We start from the raw sequence: 23,707 nt of genomic DNA on the forward strand, positions 1-23,707 counted from the left end.
AAACCTTCCGCTGTCTCTTTTTTAGGGGGATATTTGCATTTTAATAACTTCTAATTTGAAGAATACTATTTATGATGCAGAGTATTAACACAACACTTTTGGAATATTATCTCAATTATTTTTATAGTAATTGAATGAGACCAATCTAAAGCATAGTATATTATCCTATGAGAAAAATAATGCATTTTCTAAAATTATCTTATAGTTTATATTCTTGTTGAAGTGAGAATTATGGACCAATATGTAACTAACACAAATCAGTGCAGTATTTTCTGTATTACGCATTATCTCCCATTGTGGTTTTCATAATTGGATAAATAGATAGTGTGACACGCCTATCTTTTTAGCGCTCTGAATTTTGCTAAACATTCAACATTGCTAAAACATACAGCAATGCTTTTTTGAATCATGGTAGAGGTTTTTTGGGTGTTTGTATGTGTCTTTTAGTCTGTTATGATTCCTGGAAACTGCCCGGATTAGTCCCTGCAATTTTCCTAGCAAGATTTCAGAAGTGGTTTGCCATTGCCTTCTTTCCAGGACTGAGAGAAAGTAACTGGCCTAAGGTCATTCAGCTCACTGTGTGCCTAAGGCAGAACTACTATTCACAGCCTCCTGGTTTATAGCCTTAATACCTTAACCACTACACTATATTGGCTCTTCTTTTTAATTGATACATAGAAATAAATGATCAAAAGCAAAGAAAGAGATAGGAAAAAAGTAAACAATACTGTTTCTGTAATTGAGGTGATAATATCCCTACTAGATGTGCAATCTTCATTCTTTCTCCATTCTGTGATCACAGAAGGAATTGACAAGCAGAAATATAGTTTGCCAGATAGTGTAGGATAGAGGTATAACTTGTATGCGGTGCAAGGCTTTTTGCATTTTTGTATTCAGTTTGGGATGTAGGTAAGCTAGCAGGAATGTACGTACCTATATTTTGAGTGTTGGCTAGGGTCCAGCGGTCCATATAATAACAAAAAAAAAAGTTTGTTAGCTTTGCCTATTTGTTAAGTTCTGGTTTCTGCACCTGTCTTGGTACTATTTGAATATTAAAAGCCTTCTATATATTTATAGAATATAACCGAAACTACTTTTAAAGCTATGAATAATTCTTTTTTGTTTTCTTCTTAATAGCCACTGAGCTTCCATTTTAAAGAATGTTAACTTAATCTTCAAGAATAATGGGTTATGTAGCTCATAGGCCCCTCAATGTTTTGTATTAAGAAAGAAATGTTGAAAGAAACCTGATAAAGGCACCAAAGTCCTATGAATGTGGTTTTTGAATTGTACAAATAGTTTCAGTGAAATAAAATTAAGTGCATGTAGTACTAAATGAATAGTTGTTTTAGAAACACAGGACGTTAATTTTCTGTAATTACCAACCAAGGACACCCTGTATCTATGTGGGAGAAACATACGTATAATTTACCTAGTAAAAAATAGAACTAAAAACAGGCTTGCTAAAGGATATTTCAGAATGCCAATCTATGAAGCTGGGGTTGGCTTGTAATATGTAATCAACTATTTCCAAATAACCTTTCAAACATATTCTTAATTCTAATTGCTTGACTGGAAGTGGCTGAATGTTTTTCAGCTGTACCTGGATTCTTAAGCATATTTGTAGTACAAATATTTATTAAATATTACTTATCAGTGGCTAAGCATGTGATAGATTGAATTTAAGAAATATTTAGGAGATTATGCCATTTAAAATGAGGAAAATAGCAGATGCAGATACTGTCTGTTTGGGAACATTCAGATGCATAACCAGCTCTGTAATTGATTCATATAAACATATTTGGCTCACCTTTTGAAATGAGCTCTTTTGGTTTATGTTTAACGATAGAATTCTGACTAAGAGGAACATTAGAGACATTTTTTCTTAATGTTAGTGGAAATTATATCTTGAAGCTAAGTTCCAATACTTGCAAAATAACTGAAATAGATTAATTATATGACTAAACAGTCACAAAGGTCCTCTTCCAAAAGGAAATTGAACTTTTTTTTTTTCCTTTGAGGAAGAAGATTGATGTTTCGCTTCTCATCCAAGAAGCTTCATCAGCCATAATTGCAATAGGACTTGACACCGGATTGCACGTACACGCTTGTGTCCTGCAGTCGTGCATGGCGCCCCCACTGCAGATTCCTTCTTTCGTGCCTTTGGGTGCAGGGAAGCGGGCCTTGCATGGCATCATGGCTCTGCTCCTATCTCCCACCCTTTCCTTCCCATTGTTCTCCCCCCCACACTCGCCCGCCAAATTTAAACACAGGTGTGGCCTCCGGGCTGCAAAGTTGAATGCTTTAATTCCTTCTAGGAAACTTACTGGTTCTGTGCTCTGCAGCCAGCCCAGGCCCTGCTTGCCTGGGCACCTCCTGTTGCCATTGTTTGATCTATAAAGTTTCTTATGACAGCAAATACTGTAGGTTTAAAACCTGAAATAAAATGTTGAATACATCTGTAAAAAAATAGGTTTTCATATGTAAAATATGAATCTCCTCTAGAAAAACTTCATTAAGCAGTATTTCCAATGTAAAATATACAAAACAATAATACTGTAGAAATCACAGAGGCACTTTCTTTTCTTGACTTTGTGAAGTAGATAATACTAATTTAAAAAAACTATTGAAGTGTAGATCTCCGTGTTTTCTACCTGCTGTCCCATTGAAAAACTCATAAATGATTATATCTTACATGGGAGATAATTTAATTTAATTTTTATTTGTTATGATTACACTTAATGACTGCAATATATGCTGTACTGTACCTAAAATTAAAAACTCAATTTGAAGAATGTAGTCATGTTTGTAATTGTATTTACAAGTGTTTTATACTGTTCTTTCCCTGGCAGAAATGTTATTTAAATAAAGCAGAGAATGTTTTATTCCACAGGCCATCAGTTGTAAGGGACAACACAGTATCTCCTACACGTTATCACGAAATCAAACCATTGTAGTAGAATATACGCATGATAAAGATACTGATATGTTTCAGGTAAGTGTATTAACATTACATAAAAGTAGTTGCTTGTGGTAACATAAAATAGATTTCTTAGAGTTTTTAATGTTTCGTATGTGCCTTATGAATTGGAAATTTGTCATATGAAAAGTAATTCTCAGAAAGCTTTTATACTGTACCCTGTCTGTCTTTTATATTAAGAACACATGCACTACCATGTTGGATCTGACCTCTGGACCATCTAATCCAGCAGTCTCATAGGACCAACCAACTACCTAAGGAAGCCTACTGGCCTCCTAGTAGATGGCCTTTTAGAGACAGTCACACTGCCTTTAAGGCTAATAGCCATTGATCCTAGTATTGCACTGTTCTCAGATTTTATAAATTTGGGGTGAAATAATTTGTAAAATTAAAATATTGCAATTGCTGAAGAAGAATGTTAATTGCTTCTCTGTCCAGTCTTTGTATAGAAAAATATACAGTTTATGTATAATTGCAAAAGAGACCTATTTCGTAGTTATCTTACAAGTTACAGGAAAGCACACTAGGAAGCTGTGGTCAGTTGTGTAGTTTCCTAACTTAAATGCATGCAGCAAAATATTTTCAAGATAGTGATATGTAACTGCATTTCCATGCATTTTCTGCCCCTGAAGAGTTTTTCATGTGGAATATTTAAAACATCCTTTTATAGCAGATCTTTTAAACAATTATATTCATGTTTCCTGTTATGTACTTAATGGATCATGCTTTTGAAAATTAGTTGGTTAACACATGAGCAGTTCAGGAATAATATTCCTGAATTTGGATGGATCTTATTCAAGCATTTTTGAAAGCTCTCTCAATGAGAACTAGTGATAGCTGCATTGTTTATACTTTGGTCTTCTCAATATTATCTTGAAAGTGTGTCCATGGACACCACGTAGTGTACATGGCTAGTATAGCAGATCCACAGAAGCACCCCAACTCCCCACTCCATCTGGAAAGCCCTTAATTAATTTTCAAGATAAGTTTGGAAATAGATGAATTCAAGTTTTTCTTTGGATTTTTTTAAATGATTTCTCCTACTTCAGTGATTTTCCAAGCTCAGAACATGTAGTGCTATTTGTTAAATTGATCTCCTATTTATTTTTTGAAAAGCTCAGACAGGCTTCATAAGACTAGGTCTCCCATCTAGGAATTAATCATGTCATATCCTCCTTGTCTTCAGCAATTAAATGCTTCCTATACATTGACTCTAATCCACAATGTAAAACAAAAAGTGTTTATACCACAAGATAAGCCAGTGATGGGCAACCTTTTTGGCGTGGTGTGTCAAAAATCGGCAAAAAATCGAGCATAACTCGCGTTGTGTGTCACTTCGACAAAAACATAATTTTGCGCAATTTATAGTTTAAACTACTTCCCTGCTGTGGTGCGGTCGTAACCGACAGTCCCAGGAGTAGACTCTCTGTGCCGGCCTGACTGGAGAGAGGCGCGCACTGTTCCCGCGCTCCTCTCCTGCGGGTCCTCGCTCGCCGCGCTGATGACGTGTGTGCGCACGGCACGCACGCCTTACCAGCAACCCCTGCGCTCAGAAAGGGGCAGCGGCGATACAGTAAGTGAGTGTGGGCGGGGGAGATCACACGTCCCCCCCCCGTTCCTCCAGCACAGATTCTTTCATCCTCGGCGGCCATGCAGGAGCCGAGGATGAATCGCATGAAATTCTGTGCGTGTCACCCCAAATGGCTACGCTTGTCAGCACTGACACATGTGTCATAGGTTCGCCATCACTGAGATAAGCAGTCCTGAACCAGCTAGGGCTTTCTGAGAGTGATAATGCATGCTGAAATTATACAATCTTGAGGTAGTTGATAGTATCTAATACAAAACCTATGTAAACCTGAACCACAGCAGATAAACCCCCGGGGATGTGGACAAGGCCATGAGAGCTGTGAGTTCCTCCACCTGTGCTTTGGATCCGTGTCCCTCATGGCTGGTTTCTAACTGCAGTGAGGTGACACGAGGCTGGATCCAGGCGGTAGTAACCGCCTCCCTTCGGGAGGGGAACTTCCCCGCCGCACTGAAGGCGGCGGTGGTGAGACCCCTCCTGAAGAAGTCATCCCTTGATCCAGCTGTCCTTAATAACTACCGCCCGGTCTCCAACCTCCCCTTTCTGGGGAAGGTTGTTGAGAAGGTGGTGGCCTTCCAGCTCCAACGGTCCTTGGAGGAAGCAGACTATCTAGACCCCTTCCAGTCAGGCTTCAGACCCGGTTACAGCACTGAAACCGCCTTGGTCGCATTGATGGATGATCTCTGGAGAGCCAGAGATGAAGGACATCCCTCCATCCTGGTCCTCCTTGACCTCTCAGCGGCTTTCGATACCATCGACCATGGTATCCTTCTGCGAAGACTGCGGGAGGTGGGAGTGGGAGGCACCGTGTTACGGTGGTTCTCCTCCTACCTCTCGGACAGGTCGCAGTCGGTGTTAGTAGGAGGGCAGAGATCGTCCCCAAGGCCCCTAAAATATGGGGTGCCGCAGGGTTCGGTCTTATCCCCCCTACTATTTAACATTTACATGAAACCGCTGGGAGAGATCATCCGTAGGCACGGGATTAGATACCATCAATATGCGGACGATACTCAATTGTATCTGTCCGCCCCGTGCCAAATCAATGAAGCGGTTGACGTAATGGACCGGGGACTCGAAGCCGTCATGGACTGGATGAGGATTAACAAGCTTGTGCTCAACCCAGAAAAGACCGAGTGGCTGTTGTGTTTTCCTCCCAAAAATTCGGCCATTAATCCAACACTCAGGCTGGGGGGTCAAATTCTACACCCCTCAGAGAGGGTTCGCAACTTGGGAGTCCTCCTGGATCCACAGCTGTCATTCGACCATCATATAGCAGCTGTGACCAGGGGGGCATTCGCCCAGGTACGCCTGGTGCGCCAGTTGCGACCCTACCTGAACCGGGAGGCTCTCACAACAGTCACTCGGGCCCTCGTGATCTCTAGGCTGGAATACTGCAATGTGCTCTACATGGGGCTGCCCTTGAGGAACATCCGGCGACTTCAGCTAGTACAGAACGCAGCCGCGCGAGTGATCGCGGGTGCACCCCGATTCACCCGCATTACACCTATCCTCCGCGAGCTGCGCTGGCTACCTGTCGATCTCCGGATGCGCTTCAAGGTGCTATTGACCACCCATAAAGCCCTACATGGCAGTGGATCTGGATACTTGAGAGACCGCCTTCTGCCAATTACCTCCCTACGGCCTATAAGATCTCATAGGTTGGGCCTCCTCCGCATCCCATCGGCCAGCCAATGTCGGCTGGCAACCACAAGGAGGAGGGCCTTCTCAGTAGCGGCCCCGACCCTTTGGAACGAACTCCCCGTAGAGATCCGTACCCTCACCACCGTCCAGGCCTTCCGCACAGCCTTGAAGAACTGGCTCGCCCGTCAGGCCTGGGGATAAGGACCATTACCCCGCCCGAATGTTGTATGCATGTTGCGTATTATTTTATTATGTGTTGTCGTCTTAGTACTGTATTGTATTGTATTCCCCTCTCCCTGGTTTCTGTGAGCCGCCCTGAGTCCCCTCAGGGAAAAGGGCGGCCTACAAATAAAATCAATTCCAATTCCAATTCCAAACAAGAACAATCATAGAAGAAACAATAACTAACTCAAAAGCAATCCAGAAAGAAGTGATGCCTCAATCAAGGCTGGTCGGACAAGCTTCCTCACCTATACAATCAATAATCTCCCCTCCTCTGTGCACTGATAATGTTACCTATCTTGGTAATGAAATGTCTGTAGGAAGAAAAGCAAGCTCAGAGAATGCCAAGAACCTCAGCCCTGAGCTAGATATTTTCACTATGGCAACTATCTGATACAGCCTGGTATTAAGCCTTCTTTGGTAGCCTGGACAACCAGGAATTGCTTCAGAGGCAAGGGAACAGATTGGATTGCCCCATTCCCTCTTTGCCAGTGCACTTTATTTCCATGCTAGGACAGGCAGCCTCTTCCTCCATAACTGGAATGGAAATGTAATGGACTGATGGAGAGGGACAGATTGTTCAGTTCAGTTCAGTTCAGTTTATTAAATTTATATGCCGCCCTTTTCCCCCCCGAAGGGGACTCAGGGTGGCTCACAACTCGAACCGGGGAGGGGGATACAGACAAAAGATTTAAAAACAACAACATAACAATATATAATTTAAAACTCACAACAGTCATACCATTCGAGGCAGGGGCAACAGCTCTTTAGCCCCAGGCCTGTCGGAACAACCAGGTTTCCCCCCCCCACTTTTTCACCAATTTGCTTGACAGAAGGCCATTAAAAAGATACCATGGATTTCTACGTGGGCTACAGATAGGAGGGGATTGTCCCTCCTTCTTGTCTGTTACCAACCTAGTTGTTTTTTGGAGCATATTTCCAACACTGGTCTCGTAGTTGACAAGGTTAGTCAGATGGATATTCAGATGGGAAAAAAACACTGTTTGGCAACATGTTTCTCATTTTTCACCTATTAGAATGAAAGTTATCAGATAAAGTAGTGTCATGTCTGAATGGCAAAAAATGCATGAAATTGGAAGTGTAGTGTTTTTTTTCAGGTAACTCACCTGGCAAATAATGGGTTTTTTAAAAAAAAATTAAATTGAATTTTTTTTCAGCAATAGTATTACATTTTGATATGTTTTCTTGTAACTTAATGAACTACTTTATCCAGAGAGTTGCCTAGATGAATTTTTTAAAATGGTTCTAGAAAGTAATACTTAATAAAGTAATTTATCAGACCAAACTGTATTACAGAACAGTTGTTTGGGGGCGGGGAGGGGAGAATATAGAGCATTGTTTATTTTAATTTGAGTCTTCTACTAAAGAAAAGGGGGGGGGGGAATCAAATAAATACATAAAAGTTCTAGACAATAATTGCACCTGTGGCAGTATTCTATTAATATTATTTGAAAAAACATACTTCAGGCACAGATTTTAAAAAGTGTATGTAGGCTTCAGATATTTCATACTTTTGTAGCAAGTCCATGCTATCAAAACCGAATATACTGTGATAGCATATTCTTAAATAAAACATAATGGGACAAACATTTTTGAGGACTTGCACATAGGCAAAACAAATGTTCTCAACTTATGACCACAGTTGGAACAAGAATCTCACATGATTGTTTTGCTCAATGATCATAACCCTGGCACTTTTAGTTGTTAAGCAGAGTCCCGGGAAAGTCATGCAGGATGCCTCAGGGGGTTGGGGAAGACCTTGGAAGGTCTGGTGCAGGCTGCATGTGAGTGTCTCTGCTCAGGAGTAGGAAATCTTTCCTGTTAAAATCCAAGTATTATTTTCAGCCGCTGAGTGGAGAGATACTCACATGAGGCATGCACTGGTCCTCATCTACCTGAGGCACTCTTCACTCCTTACCTTATCATGCTGCGTCTCCGCTCAGAGGCTGAAAATCATGCCTGGATTTTGGCTGCCTCTCGTTTCTGGGAGCTGGCTGAAAAAGCTCCCTGCTGAAGGATTTGAGCTCTGTGATTGCTTGGATGTTGGAACAGGCCAAAATCTAAGTAGGCACAGAGCTCAAATCTTTCAGCAGGGAGTTCTTTTTCTCTGGGGGTTGACTAGAAGAGCTTTCTGCTGAAATCCAAGCAGGCATAGAGTTGAACTCTTTTGACAGGGAGTTCTTTCAGCCACCCTCCAGAGACAAGAAGGAATCCTCTCAGCAAAGGGCAGCAGCGTGAACATTCCCAGCTAGCTTCCCCATTGACCCCACTGACTTGATAAAGAGGTTGCCAAGCACCCAGATTGTGATCATGTGACTGGTGTGTGCGTGCATGCAAAGTTTTGCGTCCTTTCCAAGGCTGTCATTAATTCAAACTGTCATTAAATGACTGGTCATAAGTTGAGGACTACCTGTATGCAATTATCTTCTATTTGCAATATTTATTGTGAACATAAGGCATTCCTAAGTGGATCTAACAGTACATCAAATGCAGTGTTATTTAATTGAATGTAATACAGGTAGTCCTCGACCTACGACACAGTTGAGCCCAAACTTTCTGTTACAAAGTGAGATAGTTAAGTGAATTTTGCCCCATTTTACAAGCTTTCTTGCTACAGCTGTTAAGTGAATGACTGCAGCTATTAAGTTAGTAACATGGCTATTAAGTGAACTTTGCTTGTCAGATGGTTGCAAAAGGTCACATGGCCCCAGGACACCCCAACCATCATGAATATGAACCAGTTGCCAAGCATCTCAATTTGGATCATACGACCGTGAACATGCACTGGTCATAAGTGTGAAAAACAGCCATAAGTCCCTTTTTGGGTGCCTTTGTAACTTCGAACAGTCATTAAACGAACTGTTGAAAGTCAAGGATTAACTGTAATTTTCAAGCCTCTGATCCCAACTGTGATTAAATATAAGATGACCTGCATCCTGAAGCAGCATTCCCCATGCTGGCTGGGGAATTCTGGGGGATGAAGTCTGCACATCTTAATGTTGCCAAGGTTGAGAAACACTGATGTAAGCCATGCCCATTTCTAGTTTGCGGGGAGCGGGGCTTGTGTGAAGTACAGTTAAACTGTTCAGTTGTTTTGTTCACAGGGCTTCACTTAAGGATTTTCTATATACTATTAATTCTTTCAGGTTGGCAGATCAACAGAGAGCCCCATAGATTTTGTTGTAACAGATACGATTTCCGGAAGCCAAAACAGCGATGAAACTCAGATCACCCAAAGTACTATTTCCAGGTTTGCATGCCGCATTGTCTGTGACCGGAATGCACCATATACAGCCAGAATATTTGCTGCAGGATTTGACTCTTCCAAAAACATATTCCTTGGGGTGAGCATACCAGGTTTTTACATAAGTGAGGACATGACTTGTATATCATATGATGAAGGGCTGCTTCAGATAATAGCTTCTCTCAGAGCGATGGCTTTTTTTTTTTGCAAATCCATCCATTTAATAAAAATAAGAACAAAGAGTTCTGAAAATAGTCATACTTTTATATGTGTATTTATATACCATGTTATCATCCCACTACAATCACACACTAACTCTTGGTGACTCACAAGATAAAACCAGCAATAACAATGAAAACTAAAACCAATGGTGGAAATAGAGAAATCTGCCCTTCAAAAGGCATCTGGCATCAGCCCCCAAACACCTCCAGAAAACTGTGTTTTAAGAAGCGCCCAGAGCTTGGGCTTAAAAGCACATCCAGAGAGTTGGGCAGGTGATGAAAGCAGTGCAACTGGACCTTGAAATCCCAAAAATGTTGCTTTTCCCAGCATGATCAAAATGGTTGTGCTGATTTCAGAGAGATGTGGACATGAAAATAACACCGCACCAAGCCATAGAAAGCTTTATAGATTAAAAGTTGCACTTGAAAGCTGATAGGAAGCCATCACAGGCTTCCAAAATAGATACAATGTCTGTCCAATAGCAAGCAGCCATGAGCACCAGGGTCACTGCATTTTGCATCAGTTGAACCTTCTGGGTGGTCTTTAAACGCAACCCATGCAGAGTGTTCTAGAATGCTTAATCTACTTATCCAATATTGTGGACTTAAACTAGTAGCAATTCTCCAGAACTTCAGATAGAAATAGATAGTTTGCTAGGTTGGCTGGTCGTTTGTTTGCTTTCTCTGGTTTTTGGCTATGTTTATGCTGCTCCCATCACTGCCAACTGCCACCCATGAGCACCTTAAATATGTTTAGTTTGTATATAGAGTTAAAAACAAAAAAAAGCAGTCAATAATATAATAAGATCATAATAAGATCATTTATCAAAGGTATTGGTACAAAGGAGGAGCAGTTTTATTTTTGTAAAAAAAATGAAGCAAGAAATGGGAGCTAAGTTTGACTCACTAATACAAACAGTGCTTTGCTTTGAAAGAATTTGTCCATTCTTTCTCTGAAAACACTATTTGGTTCTCTTTTTTAATTGCTATATATCTCAAAATAGACTTCATCTTCTCCTCTTCCTCTTCCTACTAATTCCAGATAATTTGTTCCAACTGCATATTATTTGTTGACTAATGTTATTTCTGCATCTCTCATAATAAATGTTAAAGCAGTTTACAGATGAAGCCAAAAAAAGGCTGCTGTATATGATCTATTGGAAGGCCCGTAATTAAGACAACCATATTTTCTGAAATGAATAAAGGAAACTTGTTAGCAAAAATAGTACTAGTTATACAGCATTTTGTTCAAGTTAATCTGTTTTTGATTCCAAGCTATATTCTTGTTCTTCTATTTATCCCTTGATATGTGATTGCTAATACTTGGCTGTATTAGGCACTTGGTAATTCAAGTATGGAAAGCCTGAAAAATTAATTTTTTATTTCTTGTGGCATTTTGTCTAGGAAAAAGCAGCAAAATGGAAGAATCCAGATGGACACATGGATGGATTAACAACTAATGGCGTTCTAGTCATGCATCCTAAAGGAGGGTTCACTGAAGAATCGAAACCTGGTGTTTGGAGAGAAATTTCAGTCTGCGGTGATGTATATACTCTACGGGAAACAAGATCTGCTCAACAAAGAGGCAAGCTAGTAAGTTAATGATGAAAAACATGATTTAAAATTATTTCTAGCCTTTAAAGAACAATGAAGTGGTTTTTAGTTAAACGAACAGTAAAGTTTGTTCAAAAAAATCTTATCGAACAGGACAACATAAAAACTCTGCAGCAGTAAATAAGAATGCAAAAAACATAAATCCATCTGAAAACCCTTACAATAGAATCATTTTATTCCTGAATGAGAAGCCACACAGGGATTTGTGGGAAAAGAAGTCCAGCTAGATACACTGTTTAGTAATATCTTGAGCTTGCCTAACCTACTGGATCTGGTGAAATGGGTGCGGGGACCATAAGAGTTGAGAAATCCTACAAATTACATTACCTTGGGCCTTGTGGATGATAACTAGCACCCCGAGTTGCACCCAGAGGCAGACTGGAAATCATTGCAGCTTACATAAAGATACACTTAGAATCGTTCTTGGATCAGGAGGTACTACATAAAGTTACTCATGCAGTTGGACTGTTGCAGTGTGCTATATAGATGGGCTGCCCTTGAAGACTATGTGGTAACCACATTTGGCCCAGATTGTATTGTTGTGAAGGGATATGGGTATACCTTGAAACATTCTAGGTTCACTTCTGCTCCACAAGCTATACTGGCTGCTAATTGGCAAAAAAGTGGCATTCAAAGTGTTGCTCATCATCTGCAGCCACTCCTCATTTAACTGACTGAGTTCCATTCCAACGACCAAGTTAAATCATATGGTCATTAGGTCGTTGGAATGGAACTCTGTCACTTAAATGACGGAGATAAATCTATGGAGATTCTCAGTCATCCAGGTCATGGTTGAAAAAGCACCTTTAGGACTAATTATTAGACTCGTGTAATGTGGGCAGCTTATAAATCAAATGGACTGATATTGGGATGTGTGTTGGCAAGGAAATTCTAGTAGAATGAACTCACAGTTCTTAAAAATGCAGAAGTTAGGAAAAAAACTGCTAAAATAATAAAAACACAATTGCCCATTGCTCTAGCTCTTGCGTACAATATTTATTGTACAGATGCCATTGTCTGAGTGAGAAGGCTGGATGGCTTATCATAATGTAAGACGTTAAAGAGGAGAATGAAAGTTTCATTACTTCCAGAAGTGTGGGGGAACATTGCGATAGGAGTCATTTTCAATTTGTTCTTCTTTTCTGCCTGGCGTTTTAGGTGGAAAATGAAACCAACATCCTACAAGATGGTTCTCTCATTGATCTATGTGGGGCCACACTCTTGTGGAGAACAGCAGATGGCTTATTTCACACACCAACTCAGAAACACATAGAGGCTCTACGACAAGAAATCAATGCTGCAAGGCCCCAGTGTCCCGTGGGACTGAATACACTGGCTTTTCCTAGCATTAACCGTAAAGAAGTGGTAGAAGAAAAACAACCGTGGGCTTACCTCAGCTGTGGCCATGTCCATGGTTATCATAACTGGGGACACCGCAGTGATACAGAAGCCAATGAGCGTGAATGTCCCATGTGCAGAACTGTTGGTCCATATGTTCCTCTTTGGCTTGGGTGTGAGGCAGGCTTTTATGTTGATGCTGGTCCACCAACTTATGCTTTCACCCCTTGTGGGCATGTGTGCTCAGAAAAATCTGCCAAATACTGGTCTCAGATCCCATTGCCACATGGTACTCACGCATTCCATGCTGCCTGTCCTTTCTGTGCTACCCAGCTGACTGGAGATCAGAACTGCATCAAACTTATTTTTCAGGGTCCAATTGACTGATAATGCCATTTTACAGATGACCATTATACAGCTCACTTTGTTAACAATTTACTGTGAAGATAAAGAATTGCCACTAACTCTAGATTTTACCTTTTTTTAAAATAAGATTGTTATTAATGAGGGCTTTGGGGTGGGATTAGCAGCTGGGTTGTGAAGTTATTTTGATATCTGGAACCAAACAGTTATCAGTGGCATTGCATGCGGAACAGCAGCATGCTCATGATGACATCTTTTTTTGGTTAAGCTGTAGTATATTTGTAAGATTTGTAAGATTAGAAGAAAAATACCAGTGTCTTAATGATTTTTTTTAATATTGGATTTTTTAACAGAAATGTTTTCTTCTACACTTTGAATGACAAGCCTTTAAAACACATATTTTTTCAATCTAAAAGAAGCATACAGAATGTAATTTGTCCTCTCTTTTTAATTTGCAATATAGTTAACTTGAATAATTCATTCTCAAAGGGGATAAAACTAGGTGAATATTCACTTAATACATTGAACATAGAGTGAAATAAAAGGTTGGCTTTATCAATATAGCACAAAATAATATGAGATTCTGCAGTGTTGTCTAATATAGCTGACCAAGAGACATAGTTACTTGAAAGTTGGGGATCTCTGGTTGTGGGTGACTTTCTGTGTTATTTTTCTTTTCTTCAGAAAAAAGTTGCTATGTTAAACAATGCTCATAAAACTAATAGGGGAAGTTTGAGGAACAGGTTATTTGCTCCAACCTAAGTTTAAGACAGTGTATGCAAAATGAGCATTTCTTTCTTTGCTTCTGATTCTTCTGAGCCAACTCTGTTACCTATCAGTAGCAAGGACTGTACTATCATTCTACCCTGCGTTTTAGTAAATTTACACAGCATAGAATGGTCCTGTAAGGATTAGTATTAGGTCAATTATCAGAGTAGGACAAGAACCATATTTCTTTTTCCATAGTATCCATGGCTCTTATCATGCGCTAATAATCTTTCCATGCATGTTCCTCCTAGCTTGGATGGTCCTGCTTAGGTCTGATTCTTTTATGGTGCTCTTGCAGCACCATGGCTGAAGCAAAGTGGTTCTCCCACCAGTGTAGTGATGCTAAATTTTATCTCATTTAAATTCAGTGGTCGTAAATCACAATGTATAACAAGTCTTTTTCAATTTTGCATCTGGTGTCATTTGTACTTTTCATGCATATCTACCTATTTGTACCATCTTAACAGTTTTGTCTCTTTCTAATTCTGCCTTTTGGCTTTACTTGCATTAACTTGCCCTTGCATGTCTGAGACCTGTGAGCAAAAGAAAATGTAGAAACTTATTAATCCAGTTTTTCAGTAATTTCACTTTCTACAGTAGTGGGAAGTTTTGGACAATTTTTTGTAGGACACACACAAACTCCCCTTGAGCTTATAATCAGTTTGATGCCCTCTTCAGTCTTAACCAACTGCAGAAAATTCTGCATAATTCACATGTTTAAATTCTTGTTAATCATTTTGAAATAATAATTTAAAATAGGTGATTTTGTAGCACCTGCTTCTTTTATGTTTCCCATAATGTACAAATCTTTTCTAATAATACTATTGACTTTTTAATGTTTGGTTTGCTATTTTTCTTTTCTTCCTTTTATTAATTTTGAAGTTGCATCTAAAAAAAAACCCTTTAAATGTTTAGGATCAATTCCTGTCTTAAGTAACTTGAAATTCTTGATTTAGTATGGCAGGAATGGTGGATAGGAAACAGGACAAATTACTGCTCATTTTGAGAATTATTTTACATGTAGTTTATTGTTGTTTTGGTATAGAAATTCCATTTTTTTGTTTTATACTCATGCTATCAAATTTATTCAATTTTTCATATTGCCATGAAAAAATTAGTCTCTACCAGAAAGAAATTTATTGCATATCTTGAAGTAAATCTTGCATTTTGAATTATTAAAATGCAGAACAGTCCATTGGTTTACTTTGTCCTTGGTTAAGTATAGAAGTTATATGATTTTAATATATTAACATACATATATACACACACATACACTTTAATTGGCCTGTTCATAGTTAAAACATAATAATAGTCAGTTAACCTTTTAAACACTTCACATGTCCATGCCCATTGACATATTTGTTTTTATTTGCTGATGTTTTATACACTTTTCCTGTATAAAAAGTTCAGTATTTTTAATTAGAAATAATTTGTCTGAAAGGATTTTACTTATTGCAGTATATTACATCAAGTACCACACTGTAGCTTGCCTAGCCCATGTGATAGATTGGGAGAGCCAGTTCTTTTCAAAACATTTCGTCTTAGTGCCTTCTAAACAAGATAGCACCTTGCTCTGATTTCCTGATAAAACATGTAACTCAAATCTTGCTTAGCTGTTATCTTTTAATACAGATACTTTAGTCCTTTTAACGACTTCTTGTTAATTGGTGAAATGCTATAAAATCAGTTAAAAAACTATTCTCCTTGTTACTTTAAAATGTGAAAAAAGAAACATGGTTGCCATGTTTGACTGTTTCATATACAAGGTATATACAAGGAGATCCTATGCTCTACTATTTGCTCAAGCAATGAAAGTTGTTCCAGATATATATTTTTGCTTTTTAATAGGTCATATGAGCCCACTCATTCTGCAGTTCTGAATCCTTTTGTAATCTGAGCAGCATGTATAGAAACAGTTCCATATTTCCCCATACTGGAAGGGGGTCTGAATCCCATTTTTCCTTATACATTACAGAATTCGATTCGGCTCCTCTTTCTGTTTCGGAGGGCTATTGGCTATATGAAAAATTCCCTATACAATTTGCCAGTGCGATTTATTAAAAGAGCATTCTCAGTCTCTTCCTCTGTTAAGCTTTTGGAATTTTTAAAACTATTTTGGATATTGTTCTCCTGAATTCTGTCAGCAATAATATTTTCTACAAGTTAAGATTTTTGAAGCAGTCTCTTTGTCAGTGTTGTCTGAATAGAATTTAAAACTTGTTATACAAACTTACTTCAAAGTGTGCTTTGTGTCTTATTTTAAATTTGGTTTATTGGCTCACATATTATACAACTCTCATTCCTCATATAGGAAAACATTTTTTTTGCTTATAATAAGCCTGTAAGCTACATGTTCATGTTCTTCCTCTGAAATGTAATTCTTGTTTAGTAATCCTTTGATTCTCTCCAATCTAAACCATCCAATGATGGTTCTTCAGTGCCTCAAGCTTGCCAGACACAAATAGAAGATATTTATTTTGGATTCCAGGTTGAAGGGGTGAAAAGGAGCATTGAAAACTGTGTGCATTTGTAAGAACAAGCCAACTCCAGTGCAAAGCAAGCTACTGAGTGGCTTTTTTGCATGTTTTAAATGACTGTCTCATTTCATGTTGAACTTTTCCCCAAAGAGCTATGAATTTGTTAGTGTACTGTTTCAATCAGTCATTTACAGTCTATATTTGACTTAAATGGACATATTTGTATCACGCTTCACCTAACTCTATGGGTTTATAGGGCTCACCAGATTAAATTGCACAACACTCTAAACTAAAATGTGATTGGTACTTTATAATTTGAAGTGTCATGCAAATTCAACCAGCATTATATGCTCCTCAAAATTTTCTGTGCACCCTTTTGAATGTTTGCAGTGGTGCTTGCTATCATCAACCTTTTTTTCTGTAATTTCTTAATGTCAGATTGAGAAATCTTGACTCATTCCTTGGTGATGAAGTAGTTTAGAAATGTTTTGGTACTTTTTAAAAAAAGATAAGCACGAGTCTGATGTTTGTTCCAAAATATTTGGGGAAGTTGAAATGCTTTTGTTTTAATATTTGCATGATGTTGACACCCCACCCAATTGGACATAGATTCAAAGTATATACAGGAAGTGGCCAAAATTTCTTGAGATATCTGAAATTCATCTATGCGATGGATTCCAATGGGTTTTCTCTAAAATAAAACTTACACATTTATATATTTTGAAATAAAATAGGAGCCTTTAACCTTAAAAAAGATTATTTAATCTGATACTTCTAGATGTGTTGAGGCTCTAACCTCAAGGATACTCAGTTCTTGAGGTTACAAAGATTTTTGGAAATGTAGTACTGCTACAACTGAAGGATGCCAGGTTGAGGAAAAACCGCCCTATAAAATGAATTTGAAGCATGTGCAAACTTTCTCTTCCCTGCTTTTTCCAATAAATACCTTGATAAATATTTATTTAAAAGTCAGTGCAAGTCACGCTAACCTGTGTTGGGAGATCCACTAATGTCTGTATAAAATATTAATTGATCACCTTGTAAGTCTCTCTGGACAATTCCTCCTCTTATACTGTAGTCAGTGAGGAAATGTTTCTGTATTATTTGTGTTAGCTTTTCTACTCTAGAACCCAATAATTATTTATTTCATTGCTGATGTATTTTGTTCTTTATGAACAGCAGACTTTCTGAAGTCTTAGTTGTCCCTGCAATTAGAATTTCAGGAAAAAAGTATGCTAGATTTTTCTGAAACTTCATAAGGTTTTAAAAATTTCTATCAGTCAAAAAATTGCAAATGCAAAATACATTTGAACAGGTTGACCTGTGCAAATAAGTCAAAATACATGGTTGCCCTCCCTTTTGTTAAGTAAATAAGAACATTTTATTATATGCATATATAGTTGTTATTACCATGGGTCATTAAACAATGCCAGTTTAGAAACTGCAAAACCTCAGATATTTTTAATGCCATTGAAACAATTCATTGTTCCATAACAGCAATAATTGTTTGTCAGCTGATGGATTTGCCTATGTGTTTTGCACTAAAAGCAATGTGGTTATCCATTTTTACTACACTAATTCATTACTGTCTAAATGACTTCAGATATTCCAGCTGTATATCCATTTTCTTGTTTATGCTTATATCTTCTTATAGTTTCCAGGCAATGGCACAGGAACAATTAATAATTTCTATAAAGAGATTATGAATGTTAAGCCATTCAGTTCCCTGTAATGGACTGTTCCATGGAGATTGCTTCAAGCAAATTCAGATGTTTCCCTTCAGTACATGGGCTTTTACAGATCTGAATCTGATTGGAGAAATTGATAGTTGTTCATCTAACTTAGCATTCATCCCAAAAATTATATTTAAAAAGACTGAAGTTAATCTTATGGTCAAATATCTCTGAAACATTGAAATAGGATAGTAGCTTCCTTTCATTTAAAAAATCTTAAATAGTCCTAAATTGTTCTTAAGGTGATGTTTTTAATTAGTTGGAAAGCTGTTGTTCTTTAATAAAACAACCTAGATTGTTGAGATATCTTATACAAAGAAATATCTTTGCTTCATTGAGAGGCATCTTGTAGTTTTAGTGAGTACATCTAGTAAGTACAGAAGCAGGAGCTAGAGGACTTAAAAGGAGGCGGTGCATGGTATATAGGATATGTGAGACATCTGGTTATCAAAGTATTGTAATTGTTATTGGCATTATATTATTTTAATAGCAATCAGTATGGCTGGTTAGTGATCAGGATGAATTCCTGCCCAGAGTCATGGTGAAAATATGACTCATGAAAGATTGCATCAACAGCTGGGATAATTACCAAGAAGCTGTTAGAGGAAAAAAATATTTTCACTAGTTCCCTTCCATGTGAATATCAGTAGTCGATAATACTTATTTTAAATGCAGTCTTATTTACAGTAGTTTTGACATACATTTCTGGATGTCTTTTTCAAACTCCTGGTGTTAAAAAATACTTTTGAGTAGGAGTGTCATGGATTGAATTGGGGCTGGTATTACAAAATGGTGACTTACTAATTAGTTTAAAAATATTTTAAGAACCTGGGCATGTAACAGATCACACCAAAATCAGGTCTGCATCAAACTTCAGATATGTGTGAAATAGAACATATGTTGTTTAAACATTTCATTGCTCTGAATTTTGGATGAAACAACACTCTAGAAGGAATCCATAAAGATCCAGGAGTGATATGGGATGAGTAGGGTAAGGCCCCCCTTCTGGTTGCTCTGGGTGTCATACTCCAATTGCCTGCCTGCCTCCAATTTTCCTCCTCCTCTTCCGCAAACTAATGTGTGGAACAGCATTGTTTTGTTCTATATATAATCCAAAGATTACAAAACATGCATGGTTCACTTAGAATATTGGCTACTCAACACAGTTCCATGCATGGTACAGTTTGCACATTCCTACAGAAAATCCATTCTATGCAGGAAACCATTATAGTAACCTTAGAGTCTTAAATGATTCTAAGTCTTATATCTTTAAATAATTCGGAATAGGCAAAATGTATGTATATTATTGGTTTATTCCAAAAAACTGAAGACAAATTTGTGTTAGACATATTAGGTACCTGTATAAGTGATACTTTAGATTTGGAGACTCTTTTATACATTATTTTAATGTTGAATTTATCTGATTACAAGTTTCCTGATAACCGTCTTCACCTAGAAATAACTACTGAAAGCCACCAGTCTGCACACTAGAGTGGGTATTGATTGATTTGGGTGTTAGCCAGGCTTTGGGGCATTCTGTCCTATGAAAACAGTGTTCCCTGGAATCTTGATAGGAATCTGGGCCTCTTTTAAATGGTATTTTCAGCTCACTATTATCTATTACTAGATAATGCTTTAATCAGTCCACATCTATAGTAGAGAGGGATAATGCAAGTTGTAGCTCAGCCACATTTTCCACCTCTGCTCTAAAATATATTCAAGATTGCCTAGTTTGAAATTGGGGTGATATCTGTAATGATGAGCAAGCAATCATTTGGCATCTTACTGGAAAAAAAAACACCTCTCAGAAATACATGCAGGGGAGTCTCAGCTTCATAGGAACAGCATATTGAAAATATTATCTTAGCTGTTGATCAGGCTTGGTAAACAAATATGCAAGAAACTCATCCTGGTAAAATAAGCTGTTCAAATAATTATCCAACTTAATTTTTTAATGTAACATGTTAGGTAATTCATTGCCTAATAAGACTAAATTGTAAGGAACATAGATAGAACTCATTAATCAAAACCATTCCTAGAGATTTTATTTTGGACAAATCCACTTGAAAGATGGAAATGGCAATATTGACTTTAGAGTGTTACCAGCTGTTAATGTTCTGAATTATATTTGTGAAATTGGCCTTTTGTACAACAGTGTGAATGAATATTAACATAATTTAACTATTGTATGTTTTGGAAGTACAAGCCATTTTACAGGAGGGGGGAAAATAAAATAGTATTCCAGTATTATCTCTTGACTCCTTTTTTATTCTTCATATTTCAAAGCTGTTTACCGGAATCCAATGTTTAGTTTGTGAATTAAAGTCAGCATTGCTCTTTAAGGCTATCAAATAAATGGTTATTATAACACTTGGTGCATGGAGATTTGAATCTTAGCAGTTTTGTTGGTCCTTTCGCCATTAAGAATTCTGGAAAGGAATATATTAATGGTGGAAGTTCTCATGTATGAGATTTCAAGATAAAAACAGCACAGCAGTGAAATTTACCATAAAAGCTGTTAGATGTATGATAAAACCAAGCAGCAGAAATTTTTACATCTTACTACAACTGAGGCTTCTCACCTGAGAATTTTCTCCAATTGCCATAACAAGATAAAACAGGCCATTCAGAATGTTTATTGCGTATAGTTTTGCATGTACTTTCGTATACTTGAAGTGAAAATTCATTATGTTGTTCAGGACACAAAAATATTTAATGTGACTATTCTTAAGAATACAAGCCAGGTGATTTAAGACTTAACAAAAGCCAGATTTTTGTGGTGTTTTACAAAATTACAGTTATGAGTGGGGAAAATAAGTCTTATGCCAAATGTAATGTTACACAAGAAAAATAATAAAAAGTAATAAACAATTAAAAAAGCAAGAAATAAACAAGAAAAAATATTACTTACACCAAGAGTAATCACTATATATACCTCTCTGTGCCTTTACACCATTCAAGCCATCCTTAATGTTCCCTGCCAGTCAGCTCCTTTTTCTGAAGAATTTCATCAGGTTCAACCATCATTTTCTCAGGGTTCCCCTTTCTCTTGACTTATTCATTCTGCCTTCCTATATTTGTTTTATAATTCAGAATTAGTTCTTACTAATTTTCTCTATATGATCAAACATATTTATTTTGTGTAGGCCACTTTTTATTCGATTTATTTAAACAATTCATCAGCTATTATTTTTTGTTTGTGTATCTTTTATCAGACACTTCTTAAATAACTCATTCTCACTGTATTGAGCTTTAATGTTTTTTATTATATGCCTCACGTCTCCATATAATAAAGTGTCTAGAAATGCAGATATTTTTGCTTCTTTTGGTTAAACACTTTTATTCCTCACAATAGACAATTTATTACCCCCATACATCTATCAAAATTGATAAATCTTTTTTTTTTACTCATCTTAATAAACTTACTGTCTGGGTATTCAAATTCACCTGTTTACTGTTATTTGTTTGCCATTTATAGAAAACTGACAATCTTTCATTCAATTTTCCCAATTTACTTAGTTCTTTGATACATTAATATTGTGATCTACACTCCTCAATACATCACACAAACATATTCTATGCAAATAATTCAGAAACTTACCTAACAATACAGCATTGTCTGCATAAATAGTACACACATTTCCATAGTTGATCATTGTTGAACTGTTCATTGACAATTCTATCTTGGGCCTCCAAATAGCTCAGTCACTTTTTCTATACTCCTGTTTCAGTTCCCACCTACTTTTGTCACCTAAAAGAATAATTATGGTTCTTTCATTATCAGTATTCATCGGTTCAAAACATGTAACTACCACTAACTTATGAATGCCTATTTTTATATGCACCCACAATTGCTTAATATCAATTCACACTTGTCATTCATAATTAAACTTTTTTTCACTTCCATGTGTGTACTAAATGATCCAACTTTATAGTACATATTTTTGTGAATTTTAGGAGAACATACCTACTTTTTTTCATTCATGATTCATGCTACACTCTTCTTATGTTTAGATTGGTATATTGTGGCGCCCAAAACCAATTCCATCACAAGTTCTATATACCATGATCATTGCAGATGTGTCCATAGATGGTAATCTCCACCATCTAATAAAACTTTGATCAATTAAGATGTTCATACAGCATTTTTTAGTAATTTACAAGCTTTAGCCATATCCATTGTTCTATGCAGTCTATACACTACTATTTTTGTTTAATTAAAACAAAAAAATAATTGGGAAAATTCTGTAATCACTGATTTTCTAATGCCATCTTTATTTGCAATCCCTGAAATTAGATATGCTTCACAGAGATTTTTTGAAAATGATGTATCCATTGCAGTTCAATGGATTGTTTTAAAATATGCTCACCTGCCTCCCCTTCCAAAGTGACAGATAAACTGGGTTTGTAGAAAACATCTCGCAAACTAGAGAAAGCAATAGTAAGCAATTTCATTTATTTGCCTTTTAATAATAAAAAAATACACTCTGATGGTTCATGCCTCCAATAGTAATTTATCCATTTGCAAACCACCTTAACAGAGGTTTGCTGCTTCCAATTCGGGCAGGTTCAGGCAAACCGGCAGTTCTGATCAGAGGTTGGGCCCTCCTACCTGCCCCGGGGCTATCCCATCCTATATAATTGTGTTTTTGATGCCGTGCGCATGCCTGGAAGGCGCACACACAAGCAAAACAGGTGTGCATATGCGTGTGCTCACATTTTTGGTTCTAGGCGAACAGGTTGTTGCATTATGTGATGCCCACCTCTGCATGTCAAGCTTTTTTTAGAAAGCCGTTTTGAAGAAATATTTGGCAGATGCCTTATCACTCTCTTCTGGAAAGCTTTAAAAGAGCAAAAAGGTGGCCAAAGACCAGAAATGTATATTCCAGCAATCATGGGAAAGTCACCATGGGAACCTAGAATTTTATCAGGCAGTGAAACAGGATGAGTAGGTGGTATTTAAAACCTTAAATGTTTCTACAACAATACACAGAATAAACAGAAAGAGAACTAGAGATCTTAACTAGACCAGTGATATAGGCATTACTGGAAGACTACAAGCACATTATAGGAAGAATAGTTGTACTAAATCCAGGAGAGCATGGAAATCTCAATGAAAGTATTTAGGAAATAGCAAAAGGAGAAAGAGATAAAAGTGACACCATTTAGGGAATTTATAATAGACCACTTCGTGGGCAGAAGATATTGATGAGGCCTTTCTGAATCAACCAGTCTTATTAAAGCACAAAATGATAATTAGCAGCTTCTGTTATTCTAACATGCATAGGGATTTAAAGGAGGAAATGAACTCCAGGGATTAATAGCTTGAAACCCTGAAGGAGAAAAGTGTCCAGGAAGAATGGGAAATTTTCTGAAACCGGGCACTAAATGTACAGCTGCAAATTCCCCTCAGAAAAGAAATATGAGAGAAAACTGAAGTGGCTAACATGGATCACTAACTGGAAGTGTGATAATAGCCTTTAGGAGGATTGTCACA

General features: G+C 37.5%; 1 protein-coding gene across 1 annotated transcript in view; it reads left to right on the top strand.

Annotated features, from left to right (window-relative positions):
- PELI2 (pellino E3 ubiquitin protein ligase family member 2) overlaps positions 1-20,460 on the top strand; it is a 54,957-nt gene extending 34,497 nt beyond the window's left edge. The window contains exons 3-6 of the mRNA XM_014072956.2: positions 2,894-2,995; positions 9,599-9,796; positions 11,322-11,510; positions 12,690-20,460. Coding sequence (XP_013928431.1) covers positions 2,894-2,995; positions 9,599-9,796; positions 11,322-11,510; positions 12,690-13,256 — 1,056 coding nt within the window. The 3' untranslated portion in view covers positions 13,257-20,460. The remainder of the gene's footprint in view (positions 1-2,893; positions 2,996-9,598; positions 9,797-11,321; positions 11,511-12,689) is intronic.
- The last annotated feature ends 3,247 nt before the right edge of the window (positions 20,461-23,707 follow it).

Source organism: Thamnophis sirtalis, unplaced genomic scaffold, assembly GCF_051295495.1.
Source record: "Thamnophis sirtalis isolate CommonGarterSnake01/CBP01778 unplaced genomic scaffold, rThaSir2_p1.2 scaffold_1, whole genome shotgun sequence".
Classification (NCBI taxonomy): domain Eukaryota; kingdom Metazoa; phylum Chordata; class Lepidosauria; order Squamata; family Natricidae; genus Thamnophis; species Thamnophis sirtalis.